The sequence below is a fragment of the Drosophila yakuba genome, chromosome 3L (assembly GCF_016746365.2).
Source record: "Drosophila yakuba strain Tai18E2 chromosome 3L, Prin_Dyak_Tai18E2_2.1, whole genome shotgun sequence".
NCBI classification, from domain to species: domain Eukaryota; kingdom Metazoa; phylum Arthropoda; class Insecta; order Diptera; family Drosophilidae; genus Drosophila; species Drosophila yakuba.
In genome coordinates, this window is record NC_052529.2 from 17,246,244 (window position 1) to 17,260,103 (window position 13,860).

Sequence of the window (13,860 nt, forward strand, 5' to 3'; positions counted from 1 at the left end):
AACAGTAGTCCGAAGAAGCGCCTGTCAGCACATCTAATCACATGCCTGGGAAATTTCTGACAATATGTTAGGCAAACTATTTGCCTAACCCAAGGGACCGGGGAAGATTTCGATCTGCGAAATCCTAGAGTTGTATGCCTGCATATCAATTGGAGTTGTGTACCCTGGTGCTGGTAACCAAATCCCACAGATCCACGCCCCCAGATAAAAGCCAGGCCAAGGCGCTCGACTACGTGCTAGCGCACTAGCGGACTTCTCTTTGGCTCTCTCTTCTTCCCAAGCCCCAATTCTCTTACACCTGATCGGGCCCTGTTTTCTTGGCCATTTCTTTCGCTTCGTCGTTTGCATCGCTAATGAAAATGTTATAAACAGACGCGCTGGGCCCGGCCAGCACTCAGTTCATCTTCAGACGTCGCCTGGCTCGCTGGCTCTTGGTTCTTGGTAGGAGTTTCATTTACAGACCCTATTTGTTGTGCGTGACAAAATAAAAAGAATGAAAACCAACGGAACCTGAAACAATCGTAAATTGAAAGCTCAGCAGGATTGGTTTTTTAGTGCTTTTAGTGTGTGTGATTTTGCCGCGTGATAACCCAGAGTGCCACTCATCCCGTTTCTCGTTTGCAGTTCAAGGATATATTGTCAAGGCGAGGATTGGTCAACGCCACGAGCACCAAGAATTTACTGAAATATCAGAAATCATTCACCAGAACTCTGCGTTAAAATGCGCTTCCTTGTTGTAAGTCAAACCGAATGAAAAAGAAAATTGTATTATCAAGACTTCACTAAACATTTTGGGAATACAAAACGAAACTAGTTTATACCTGACCGCAATTAATCATTTATTGCTCTGTGTTGCCGCTGAACTCATTAACTCGTCAACTGGCCCAAGTTCGTGCCCTAAGTCTTTTGTTTCTTTCACTTCTGAATTGCCACTAACTTTCACTAAGCGACTTATTTGATTCTTGGTTTGGTTCTTGGCCTTTTTGGTCGCCTTAATTAGCCTTAATTATGCTTTGAGCCATATGCAAATATTAATAGGATGGTTAAAATCTTTGCGGGCATTATAATAATCAGAAATCAATTTATATGCTAAGAACTCTATTGGGGAATCTTTTTATATTACTGCAAAAGGTTAAGACCGCTTTGTGCCAGTTCTTGTTTACTTAGTAAAGGTGTTTCAAAAGGGCTAATTCATTCTGAAAAGTGAAACCCTTTCCTCCATTCCAATGGAACGTGACAAAATTCTAGCCGCACCCCAATTTAAAAAGTGAGAATTAGTCATTCAAACCAAGGGAGTATTGTTCCTTGCATTATTCATATTCCCATTAAGAAAAGCATACCCTTAAAAGTCAAAACTCAACAGCGTCTGTGCCATAAGCAACAATACCATTCAATTATAACCATAACCAATACAGCCATTTGTTTTAAAAGCCCAAAAAATAATTATGACTCGGGGAACATAAAATTAATATGCCGCAAACGTATAAAAATCATGCGTGGGCTAACAAAAGGTAATATAAGTCTTCTGCCTCCCTGCTAACTGCCAAACAATCGACCACATTTGTGTGGGGTTCTTAACTATAAGTGCATTGGTTTGTTTTCGAGTTTGTGATCGTTTCGATAGTGGTTCATAAATTAATCAATTTATGAGTATAGACAGTGAGCCACACGTCCCAAGTCCATCAATCCCTGCCCAATTAGCTTCATGGGAATGGCTCTGGAATATCATTTGAGACCAAAAGACACCTGATCGGATGTGAAGAACAGGAGACGGACCCATTTATATCTTGTTTAAGAACATAAAATGCTGCGCTTAAACTTTGCATTCGAGCCATTAACCCAGTTTATTTTTGGACAAGGCACACCCAATACGGGGTCGAATCGGTATCGTTATGTGAGGGCAATATAATAAATAAGGCGATACTCACAAAAGAAAGCAGACAGAAATACATCTTACTGCTTGGGGGGATGCAAGAGATCTTGCAAATCAATGGCAACCAGGTTCGACAGCCTCTGTGCCAGAATCTCTTCTCTCGAGTTACGTTTCGGCCCCGAAATCGTAACAGCCGCCTAGAGGTTCAGGTCAATGACACAACACGAGCCTCGACTTCAGATCCAGCTTTGGCGTTGGCTTGGGCTTGGGCTCTGACTTTGGCTTTGGTCTCAGTTCCTCTCGGCTTTGTGACATTTCGGCGGTGATAGATAGGCGTGCGGGCTGGTCGTTTCCACCGGCTAACGGTTGCGTCAATATTGACTTTGCCAAAGATGTGGAGAGCCGGCGAGAGTGAGTCAAATATTTGCCGATCGTGAGGTTCTTGACAATCATGTTCGGGTTTGGGGGAAAATTCGACATTCAGTACTTAAGCCGTTCCTTGCCACCTGGCTCTCACTTTTCGGCTTAGCGTTCAGCGGCGTAAGAAATTATGCAAATGCGCTGGAGGAGCAGGGAGAGAGACTTTCGCGAGGGACTTGACCGCATTCCATACGTGCGACTTTTGTGTCCATTACGACATCGGAATACAGACACCCTATCTGACCATCTAACCGGAGTAAATCATTGATCATTCATCTATTGTCACACATTTGTCTTTCAGCTCTCAACACTGCTGCTGGCCTCTTTGGCTCTTGGCCAGGCCCAACAGCCCGGTGGACTGGCCGTCGAGTAAGTAGATTAGTTGCTAGTTACCAGTTACCAGTTACCCAGCCCTAAGACCCCAAATAACCATGAATGCCTTGCCTGCCAAATGTGACTGTGTCAACGCTAATGCTCATTCCAAGTAGAAGTTGATGATGCGCTTGCCTAGAACTATGTGACTAAACCCAAAAGCCCAGACTTGTGACTAACCCCAAAACTCATTGCCCTCCGCCCAACCACACATTTCCCTGCATTAGCAACTAAAAGCAAACTCCACCAACAGAGAGACAGACCAAACAAACCCCACCTTTCGTTTGCAGAATTCAGAAGCAGCGACTGATCAAATTTCCCGAAGACTTTGAGCCCAATGTGGCCACTCCGTCCTCGGAAAAGGCGGACGAGGCCAAGCGCATCCTCGAGCAGATAGCCAAGGTAAACGAGGCCTTTGGCTACGTGAAGAAGCAGCCGGAGCAGCCCAAGCTGCCCCCGATCCTTGATTCCAGCCAATACCTGTTCCCCAAGCCCGCCCATCAGCCGTTCCACGCCCATCAGCACCACTTCTCGGGCAGTAATGGCCAGACCTTGCTAGAGCCGTCCATTAGGGCGGTGAAACTCACAAGGAATGTGGCGGGCAGCTTCAATGTGCCACCCAGATTGCGCCAGGCCATTGAGAGCTCCTCCAAGGAGGAGAAGAAAGCCCAGCTCTACTTCCGACCCAACCAGGTGGAGGTACCGAAGCCCAGTTCCCAACAAGAAGCTCAGCAGCTGCCCGCCCACTTTGTGGTGCCCGTGCACCTGTACAAGCTCAACAAGGAGGAGTACCTCAAGGAGCACGCCTCGCAGGAATACAAGATAAAGGGATACAAAATCATAGGCGATGTGGACAGCTTCTATGGCAAGGCGAAAGCTGGGCGAAAACAGGGCAAGACGACGCCCAAGTACCACCTCTTCTTCCTGCCCCGAGAACTGGCTCTCAATGAAGATGGCACCCCAAAGAGGGGGAATTCCACCACCGTAGGCACCACCACCACAAAGGCTCCTGCGCCTGTGAACTTCAAGGAATACCGGTTGGACTCCCGCGAGAAGCCCGTGCACAAGCCACAGAAGATTCAGCCCAGCTTGGCACCGGAATTGAACTCCTTGAACAGAAAGAAGGCTGGTTCCACGGCGAAGCCCATTCGCTTGAGCGGCAAGGAAGCCGAGCAGCAAACATACCAGGGATCCTCCTCCTTGGGATCCTCCTCTTTGGGCTCCTCCTCCCTTAATATCAAGGCGACTTCTGCTCCCGTCTTGTTGAGTTCTACTCTACCACCATCTGGAGGCCTACTGCCGAATCGGAATCGCTTAAGTCCTTTCCGCATGCCCGGCATGAATATAGCTGAAATGCAGAATCAGACCTCGGCGGCCATCAAGAATGCCTTCCAAAACATTTTCAAGCTGCCCTTCCGACCTCCAATGGCGGCCACAGCTGCACAAGGTCCTGTGATCGTTGGCAATGCTCCCCTGAAGAATCACTCCATCGATTCGGAGGACTATAAATGGGAGGATGAGAATGAAGGCGCCGGCGATGGGATGGCAGATGATGTGGATACCATTGAGAACACCGCCGCCGAACTGGACAACAGTGCCTCCTCAGAGAAGCACCTGTTTGCCCACAAGGCCCACCACCTGATGCACACTGTGGGCCAGGTGGCCACCGCCCAGCAAAGCACCCAAAAGCAGGCATTGCGCGAAGGAGGAATCATCATCCAGCGGCTGAAGGTGCGCAGGGGCGGCATCGCTATCGCAGGACCCGGGGGCGTGGCCACGGCGGGCAGCGGAGGAACGGCGATTGTTGGTCCCGGAGGCTATGCGCTCACCCATCCACGGAGTCTCACCATCGCCGGTCCCGGGGCCAAGGTGATCTCCATACCGGCAAATGTGGACCTGCAAGATGCCCTGGCACGCACCGATCTGGAGACGAGAAGTTTTCCGCGAGAGGGAAAGGTAGTGGCCACAGGACCAACGGTCTACTATGCGCCACCCACGGGCACGACGACCACGGAGGAGGATCAGGGAGCGGGGCTGGAGGCGGGCCAGTTCGAGGCTTAACCGCAATAGCTAGTACTTAGCACTTTTAGTTAGGATCCGTAGTTGGTATTGTCTAGTGTTCTAATAAATACTTGTATTTCGTAAATGTTTGGGCTTTTGCATTCATCGTGTACATAGTACTTGTAAATATCATCCACATTAATCCTCACTTATTCCGCATGCTAATAACCCGACACAGTTTAACACCTCGAATTATTGCTGTAAATATTATTCGACTAACCAGAGGCTTTCTTCATCCTTCCCTCTATCCCACTATCCAAAAACTAAACCAAAAACAATCCTAACTCAAGTGCCTACTGGCGCACCACCAACATCGAGGCCTGGCCACCAGCAGCACCCGCTGCAGAGAAGTCCGGAAAACTAATTGCAGCAGCTGCTCCGGCCCAGCACCTCGCGCCCTATGGAGCCTATCAACCCGTGCTGCTCAGTGCCCCCTACTACGCCGCCTACAACCTGCCTCTGGCTTATGTGGTGCAACCCACCATAGCCGGTGCCACAACCACCAGCACCAGCACCAGTCCCACCACCACCACCACAACTGGCAGACCCGAAAGCTTAGCCGAGGACAGCTCCAGCGAGTTGGAGAAACCAGAAAAGCTACAGGTACTGCCTGAGTTGGCAGAGAAGACCCGAACCACTGGCGATCTGAAGAGCGATGTGGGTCTCCGCTCGGCGGTCAGCAAAATAAACCCCGAGTATGTGATCGAAGAGATTGTTCCGGTGCCGGGCAAGCTGGTGATCTCCACTTCTGGGACACCCCGCTCCGCCAAGCAGCAGTCGAAGAAGGCGACTGGCCCGCAGAAACTGAGGAAGCAGGCGGGTGGAAGAGTGCCCTTGAAAGTGGAGGCCACCGGAAAGACCAGCACCAGTTCGGGCAGCTTTCCGCAGATTCCCTTTGGAAACTACTTCCTGCCCTACAGACCGGAGCAGGCTCAGGCGATCCAGGGACGCAAGCAGGCTGCTCTCATCCTGGAACCCCATTCCAAGGCGGTGGTTGGTAATGGCGGCACTGCCATATCCACGCCCATTTCCAAGGCGTATCTAAAGAAGGGCGTGCCCACCAACGTTTACTTCAATCCGGAGTCTGTGGCCATAGCAGGTGTGGGTGGCAAGGCACATGCTACGGCGGATCTGGAACTGGATTTGTTCACGTAAAGGAGGAAGGATTTCACCTCATGCTCAATTTCATTACCTGATTTCTTAGCATCTTAGATTTCGATAGTCATTTGGCCACAAAATAATCCTAAGAAATCGGTGGCTGAAAGTGGGCTATTTCGTAGTTTATCCAAGTGAATCTAAGTGGTAGTTCCTCCTCCCAACTGACCTACGTTCCTATGTTAAGAACAGAGGCCCAAACTAAAGTGTCATTTCCTAGATTGTAAATAAAGTATATCGTAAACTGTACAGCTTTCGCCTTGGGTCATATAGTAGTCCGCTAATTCCATGTAGATATTCCAACGCTTCTCTAAATCCCCGCTTCATCCAGGCAACACCCCAACTCCACATCCCACACACACCCAACACACACTCTCTATAACCAAATCTAACCCCGCAAAGCAGACACAGATCGAGGTCGGCTCCGCTGGTCTTCGAGGAGCATCCCTACTACGGAGGACTGAGGGGTCAGCTTCTCCAGCTGCGTCCGCAGCGGGACGGCAGTGTGGGCAGCTTCATCTTGCAGCGCCAACAGCCGCAGGTGAGGGCTGTGCCCAGGGACTCCGATGACACTGTCACTATTACGGCGGCCAGCATCTCGGCGGTGGCCGATGGTAGTGGAGCCTCTAGCTCCAGCAGCTCGATCTCAGCCAGCGCCAGTGACTTTAATCGGATTCAGTCGGCCGCCGCTCGGTTGGTTGCCATTCAGGAGTTGGCCAAGCGCAAGGGTTCCTTCAGCGAGGAGGACAACAAGATCTATGCCAGCAGCCTGCTGGAACTGGGCCAGGCTGCCCAGAGTTTGGCCCTGCTCCAGCAAACCGGACAGATTAAGGACTTCAGTGTGTTGCTGCAGCCGGAAATGTTTGGCATTCCTCAGAAGCAGCCAGCCAACTTTGGCCTGGAGGCCACCAACAATCCGGCGGACCAGAAGATCGACGAACAGAAACTGGACGAGGTCACCGAGCAACAGTTCTCGCCGGATGAGCAGTTCCTGCCCCCCAACAACGAGGATCCCTATGAGGATGTCAACGATAGTGTCTCCGTTATGGCTCCCAAGAAAGATGCCGCCGTGGCTGAGGCAAAACCAGTGGGTAAGTTCTCCGAGGAAGCGAGGTCACTCTTAGTTTGATTCTAATACCTCCTAACCCCCTTTTAGGTCTCTCGATTGCCGGTGAAGGTGGAGTGGCCTCCTCAAAGCCGAATGCCGTTGCTCTTTCCGGCCGGAATGGATTGGCCGTAGCTTCGCCCAAGGCCACCGCCATTGCCGGAGTTTCGCCCGAGGAGGCTGCTGCCTTCAGCATTTCATTGCCCACTCGGAATCAACTGGTGATCAAGAGTCCCAATTTTGCATCGGAGAAGGCCAGCGATGACTATGACTATAATGATGTACCTTTGACTATTGCCCGATTCCCTCTGACTCGGGAAACTCCTCAGCAAATGGTCCCGATTCGCATCTCTGGAGGGGATTCCCTGGTGGAAAGGTGGCGCACCGCCATCGCAGAGGATTATGCAGCCAGGCAGGCGCTGACCAAGGCGGCCATGCCACATCCCACACCCTTCATCCGCATGGCTCCCAAACGGCGTCTTCACTCCGAATAGAATAATGCCGTAGGATTGGATGAAAGAGCCTGAAATTGGATTGGACCAGATCGCAATGAGATTCGTAGTTTACTTTAAGCAACATTTTTTGTGTGCCAGCTCCCAGATTGCCAATAAAATATGTCTATTTAAATGAAATTATTTGAGGTTTTTATTAAGGATCATTACAGGCCTATTTCTTTACCTTCTCATATTAACTAAATAATTTTTTATTTAAAAAATTGTATTAAAAAAATAAAATTGCTTAGTACTTGTAATGTCAATATTATCTTATTTAGCCAAGCTTAAAAATTCCAGAATTCAGCAAATAGAGAACTCATTTAACCAAGTCAATGTGCTATTGGTTTGAAAACAATTAATTCAAAAGTTAGCTACTTTGTTACAAAATTTCAGACACGAATATGGCTTGCAAAGGGTCGTTATGGTTCGGTCCTTAAGAGGAATGTAATTGCAACCGACTTGGGGCCAAAGAAACTGGAGTTTTCTATACCCTGTTATCCGGCATTCAAATCAGAGATCGCAAATAGCCATTCAAGATCACGTGAAGACTGTGACAGAGAGCCACGGCAACGCATCTAATTGCTGAGGGAAGTGCATAGAGTTTATAAGGAAAATACATTTATTTATGCGATTGTGCACAGCGCATTGAAAATCTCAGGCGAACTGAACGCGAGCATGTGCAAATCTTGATTAATCTTTTCCGCCAGGGCAGGCAACATGAAAATAAATTATCTAAGCGGGCAGCGGTTGGAGGGGCGGTCGGCAGGAAGAAACACATTCAATTTGCACCTGAACCAGTTGGCTGCATCTACTGACTCTACCACTCTACCACTCTACCACTTACCATCTCCCATCCGAGTACCTTTGGCCGTCAATGCGGCTTCAATGCGATCGCCATGCCATGCTTGACTTCTATTACGCGGCAGGTTTAACAAACTTGATAGGCCCAGAACTTGGCCGGGGATGAGGCCAGGACGGCATCTCCGTTGACCATCTGCCATCTGCTGCTATCTGCAAGCGAACCTGAAACCAGAATGTATCTGGCCAGCCCGCTTTGTTGGCTATTCAGGCTTCTTTTGGCCAGCGAACGACCCGGTTCCCCCTTTGGCTTTCCTGCGGGAAGCTGCGCATTTCCAGTTCCATCAGGCAGCTTCAGGTCTTCGCTTCTTCAGCTCTTTGTTCTTGGGATAGGTCAGGGTAAGGGGTCTGTGGTCGCACATTATAAAAGCCCATGGCCGAGCAGCATTGGCCACCAGTTTCCTTGAAGTGGTCGCCGTGTTAACACTGAAGACTGAAGACTGAGCCCGTTCATCGCACTGCCATTGTGTTCAGACTGACTAGTGATAATTTAGATTCTTCTCGAGCGGATTGCGGATCGTGTGGCCACAAGAGAACTCCATCTCCATCAAACTACCTGCCTAGATTTGGGAAAGTCGTGAAAGGCCATCAACTACTGAAAAGTAAGTCTGACCCTCATTTGCGTTTATGCTCGCCTTATTTCAGATAGTGTGCTTAATTCAATCTCGTTTTGCTTTGGTCTTAAATCCCTTTTATGGGGTCAAAAATTAATATGTTCATTAAGCTACTAAGTTAGAGGCTAGGTCAAGCCATAGAATCGTGAAGAGAAAGCACATTTATCCGAATTATGGGTTAAAAAATCATTTAATATTTCTGATAGACCTCAATTTTGATTGGAAGATAACTAAGGATATATATTTAAATGTTAGTTTATAAAAATTGGATTTTAAATATAAACAAAATCACTTATTGCAGAGTTTCAAATTAAGGGCAAAAAAAGAAAAATAAGTTCAGTATCTATAATTAGAAATAACATTTTTTAGAAAAACAAATATAGACCTTTTTATACCCGTTACTCGTAGAGTAAAAGGGTATACTAGATTCGTTGAAAAGTATGTAACAGGCAGAAGGAAGCGTTTCCGACCATATAAAGTATATATATTCTTGATCAGGATCAATAGCCGAGTCGATTTGGCCATGTCCGTCTGTCCGTCCGTCTGTCTGTCCGTCTGTCCGTCTGTCCGTCTGTCCGTCTGTCTGTCTGTCCGTCCGTATGAACGCTGTGATCTCAGGAACTACAAAAGCTAGAAAGTTGAGATTAAGCATACAGACTCCAGAGACATAGACGCAGCGCAAGTTTGTCGATTCATGTTGCCACGCCCACTCTAACGCCCACAAACCGCCCAAAACTGACACGCCCACACTTTTGAAAAATGTTTTGAATTTTTTCATTTTTGTATTAGTCTTGTAATTTTCTATCGATTTACCAAAAAACTTTTTGCCACGCCCACTCTAACGCCCCCAAAGCTGCTACGCCCACACTTTTGAAAAATGTTTTGAAATTTTTTCATTTTTGTATTGGTTTTGTAAATTTCTATCGATTTGCCAAAAAACTTTCTGCCACGCCCACTATAACGCCTACAAACCGCCAAAAACTGTGTTTAAGACTCTCCTTCTCCCTTCCACTAGCTGAGTAACGGGTATCAGATAGTCGGGGAACTCGACTATAGCGTTCTTTCTTGTTTTTAATTTTGAACGATTGGCTTTATATTGTTATCAATGAAAACTGGATTAACGCAAGACGAATTTTACTTGCTAACAAATTGAAATATTTACTTATTTAATGTATGCGGTATAATATTGTATAATCACATTTGATGTATTTTATGTATGATATAATTCCTTCCTTACCCACAAACAAAAGACTTAAGCGGCGAACTTAGCAAGCACCACACAAAGAACAACTTTAAAGGGAAGGGGACGACGAATGCGAACTTGACTATCAAGTACCGATTTAAGCCATAAAGCTGCTTGCAGTCATTAGCTAGTATCTACACTAGAAGTGCTAGGCAAAGAAGTACCAATGGCCTGGCCAATCAATTGCAAACCGGTTGATAGTCCCTCGATCCATGCAAGTACGAGGAGCATCCTGTCCGACCAAGCAACATGCAATTACACACGGACACACACAGATGCGCAGAATAACGTTAAATTTAGAATGGACTTTGGTGTGGTGGTGGGAGAGGGTCTATAAATAGACCATCGGCTAGACCCGTTTGCTGCACTTGGGGTTGGAAGATAATACTATGCAGTCGGGACTCTTGAACCCTGAAATATGGTTTAAATGCAACATACATACATACACGTACTGGAATAAATATGGCCAACTAAACATACTAACGCTATGCAGACTTCTTCGGTAATAACGCATGATTAAGTACTATACTTAACTTATATGTTTACTTCAATTAGTAACATAAAAAAGTACAAGTATTCTGTTCCTTGTAAATGCAGAAGGTGTTTATGTGGTTTTATATATCCAACAAATATATCTCTTAAGCCCAAGTGAAGCTCATAAAAATCTGATTCGTTAAAATCTCTTGTTAATTACGTATTCGTTCAGTGTCAACAATTCCTTACGAGCGATTTATAATCCTTAACCACCTTGCAGAATGTTCCTCCTCGCGGCCTTTTGTCTGTCCCTGGCGGCAATTGGCGGTCAGGCCAGGCCACTGGAGCCGACGGCCCAGCACATCGTTATTGTGACTCCGCAGGCGCAGGTTCACCTGGAGCCCGCTCTCCGCTATGTCCACGGACTGTCGCCACTGGCCCGCGTGGCCACTCCGCATCACCATGAGGAGACCATTGTGTATGTGCCTGCTGGAACTGCTGCCCAGGTGGTGCCGGTGGTGGATGCCGTCGGATCTGGCCGTGCTGGCGGTGCTCCGGAGACCAAGCAGTGGGAGAACACAGGCGAGATTGCCAACCAGATCCAGCAGGTGTCCCAGCAGGGCGTCGAGATCGTCAGCGGCCAGTTGAGCGAGGCGGCAGCATCAGCAGCCTCCGCAGGAGCGGGCTTCTTCCCCTCCCTGTTCCCACCAAGTGGGTCCAAGAAGGAGGAGCAGCTGCAGGGCTTGAAGACCGAGAAGATTGAGCTGATCGAAACGCCGGCCAATACTCAGCCATTGATTGCCACCGAGGCCAGGCACTTCTACCGTCTGCCACAGGTCTATCACACACCGGTGGTGGACGTGGTGCATGGTCCCCTCTACACCTGGCCCATCTCCACCATCCGAGCACGCAGCATCCAGCAGGAACCCGAACTGGAGCTGGCTTCTGCCGAAACTGCTCTGAAGCAGACCCTGAAGGCTGAACAACAGGCTGAGATCCAGCCGGAGCCGCAGGCTGAGATCAAGCCGGAACCACAGGCCTTGTTGCAGGAACAGCCTCTCCTGAAGGAACAGCCTCTCCTGAAGGAACAGCCTCTCCTGAAGGAACAGCCTCTCCTGAAGGAACAGCCCCTGCCGAAGGAACAGCCCCTGCTCAAGGAACAGCCTCTGCTCAAGGAACAGCCTTTGCTCAAGGAACCGCTTTTGGAGCAGGCTGCTCAGGAGTTGAAGCCCACTATTCCTGATGCTAGCGGACAGAAGAGCGGCCGTCAGCTTGAAAACTCTGCCATTCAGAAGGACACCAAACTTTCCAAGGTGACAGAAGCCGGTAAGTGCCTTTTATTGAGCAAACTGAAGTGGATTGACCATGTCATGTTTATTCACAGCAACCCAGGTTCTGAAGTTGGTGGATCAGCATATCAAGGCCATTCAGCCTGAGACGCCGATTAAGGGATTCCAGGCTGCCACAGATGCCATAGAGCCGCAGGCCTAGAGCCTCGGCTGGAACCAGAACTCATCTTTGAATCTCATTCATCCCTTGGGTAGCTTTGGTTCTACGACTGATTCTCATCGCTGACTCGGCGCCATGGCGACCGGGTCATGGGGTTCCCCTCATCCACCATCCAACATCCAACATCCACCCACCAATCGTACATTTAATTACTAACATGGAACACACGCATCCGCCACATTTTCCATTTTCCAGACATTAATTAACAGCAACGAAACGAGAAAGAGACATTCATTCATAATTATCATCACGAAACGTTCGTATTCATCATCATCATTACATATTCATTAACCATAACATTGAAAACGTAAAACAGAACAATAAAAAAGTGAATGTAAAATGTAGAATGCCGGGAATGGAAATTTGCTTGGGTTGGTTGTGATGTGTGAGAAAGCTGTTCGAGTTTTTACGACCTGAGACAAGTTAAATCGTTTGAATATGATTCCTTCTTATCGTGCTAATAATAATTAATTTATTTATTCAAGTACCTAACGTTAGGACACATATTTTAGCCATTGATTACGTAATGGCAATGACCCCCAAAAATTCGGCGAAATTCGCAAAGCTCCATGTGCAGACCAGCAACATAAAAATATTGCAACTATTACACAGTTGGGTAAATGAAATCATAAGGTGCCCGATTCACTACGCTGCATACAAAGTAACGTCGAACGTGCCCTGATATTTGCAAATGACGGTGATATATTTTCAAAAAATATTTTGAGGGCGGCACTTTTATTGTCTTACAAAGCTAGGTGAATAAATAAGTTATAATAGAGTGGTGGTGACTAGTCTGTATCATCCCCCACTGTAATGTACGCATCCTGCTCTCCTACTACTATCAGTTCATCATCGTTCTCGGCTTTTATGGTGGTTATATCCGGGGAATCCTCCGCCGGCTGTGTGGTAAGTTCAATTCGCTGGAATCCACCGGGCTTGCTGGTATCCGTAAAGCGGTAGACCGAAAAGTACGTTTGAATGCGCTGGATGATATTCTCCAGTAGGGGCGGAAACTTGTGCTCCACTCCATCTCCATAGATCCTTAGGTTCAATCGTGTTTCGCTACCGGTATCCGATATTTTTGAGGGATTCGCTTTAAGAGCTTGCAGTACTCCTCGCAGCATTAGCAGGTCCTGTAGATTACTGCCACTCTCATTAGGCGCCCTTCTGAGGATTAGAGATCCATTGGGCTTGAATTCCAGGTAACCGAACTTCTCCGTGTCCATGGGCAGCGCCTGATTGGATCCAACTTCGTTTTTGATCAGGGTCAGTGGGATGATGGCCGCCTGCGGGGCAGTGGTGAAGATCAGTCCCAATCCCAGCGTCAAGTAGATCAACTGCATAGCGGATGATCGAAGTCTGGAGAAGATCCGCTCTGGCACTGGCCTGTGGGTGCACTAATTTGGGCTTCGCCTTGGCCAACGAACTTATTCCAACTGCTGCGCTTTTTCTCCGCGTTTTACCAGTTTCTGTACGCACTTTGAGTGTAACTGGGCACTGTTTGTATTTGCCTTTGTTCGGTTTGGTTAGGCGTTTGGCTTGATTTGGCTTGGCACATGGCCAATAAGCCCAATCCCAAATTTGAGACGTGCCCTGAGCAGTCGCTGCGCTTTGGTTTTGAGTTGTTTCGGCTGTTTGAGTTACCTATTTGCATTTATTTGTCAATTTTCTGTTATATTATT

At 47.9% G+C, this 13,860-nt stretch overlaps 3 protein-coding genes across 6 annotated transcripts; 2 read left to right on the forward strand and 1 right to left on the reverse strand.

Annotated features, from left to right (window-relative positions):
* The first annotated feature begins 396 nt into the window (after positions 1-396).
* Positions 397-7,618, forward strand: LOC6534384. 4 transcript variants are annotated; one of them, XM_043207059.1, is made up of 5 exons: positions 465-565; positions 625-736; positions 2,595-2,662; positions 6,287-6,972; positions 7,038-7,618. In XM_043207059.1, the coding sequence occupies exons 2-5, from the start codon at positions 722-724 to the stop codon at positions 7,478-7,480; spliced, it is 1,212 nt and encodes a 403-aa protein (XP_043062994.1). In that variant the 5' UTR covers positions 465-565; positions 625-721; the 3' UTR covers positions 7,481-7,618. The 4 variants fall into 4 exon arrangements, with proteins under 4 accessions (XP_002095062.1, XP_039230274.1, XP_043062995.1 ...); XM_002095026.3 differs by lacking the exons at positions 465-565; positions 6,287-6,972; positions 7,038-7,618 and adding exons at positions 397-441; positions 2,956-4,811; XM_039374340.2 differs by lacking the exons at positions 6,287-6,972; positions 7,038-7,618 and adding an exon at positions 2,956-4,811 and having other exon boundaries at positions 451-565.
* A 1,059-nt stretch (positions 7,619-8,677) lies between these two features.
* On the forward strand, positions 8,678-12,160 carry LOC6534387 (RNA polymerase II degradation factor 1). The gene is made up of 3 exons (XM_002095029.3): positions 8,678-8,940; positions 10,950-11,995; positions 12,054-12,160. Exons 2-3 carry the CDS (start codon positions 10,951-10,953, stop codon positions 12,158-12,160), a joined length of 1,152 nt encoding a protein of 383 aa, XP_002095065.1. The 5' UTR covers positions 8,678-8,940; position 10,950.
* Positions 12,161-12,881: 721 nt separating this feature from the next.
* LOC6534388 lies at positions 12,882-13,591 on the reverse strand. Its single transcript, XM_002095030.3, has one exon. The coding sequence runs from the start codon at positions 13,519-13,521 to the stop codon at positions 12,967-12,969; it is 555 nt and encodes a 184-aa protein (XP_002095066.1). The 5' UTR covers positions 13,522-13,591; the 3' UTR covers positions 12,882-12,966.
* Between the last annotated feature and the right edge of the window lie 269 nt (positions 13,592-13,860).

Excerpts from the sequence above, each read along its gene's own strand:
- LOC6534384 (XM_002095026.3), top strand. Across the intron at positions 2,663-2,955 it reads CCCGGTGGACTGGCCGTCGA|AATTCAGAAGCAGCGACTGA; the intron begins GTAAGTAGATTA and ends TTTCGTTTGCAG.
- LOC6534387 (XM_002095029.3), top strand. The coding sequence starts at position 10,951 with ATGTTCCTCCTCGCGGCCTTTTGTCTGTCCCTGGCGGCAATTGGCGGT. Across the intron at positions 11,996-12,053 it reads TTCCAAGGTGACAGAAGCCG|CAACCCAGGTTCTGAAGTTG; the intron begins GTAAGTGCCTTT and ends GTTTATTCACAG.
- LOC6534388 (XM_002095030.3), bottom strand. The coding sequence starts at position 13,521 with ATGCAGTTGATCTACTTGACGCTGGGATTGGGACTGATCTTCACCACT.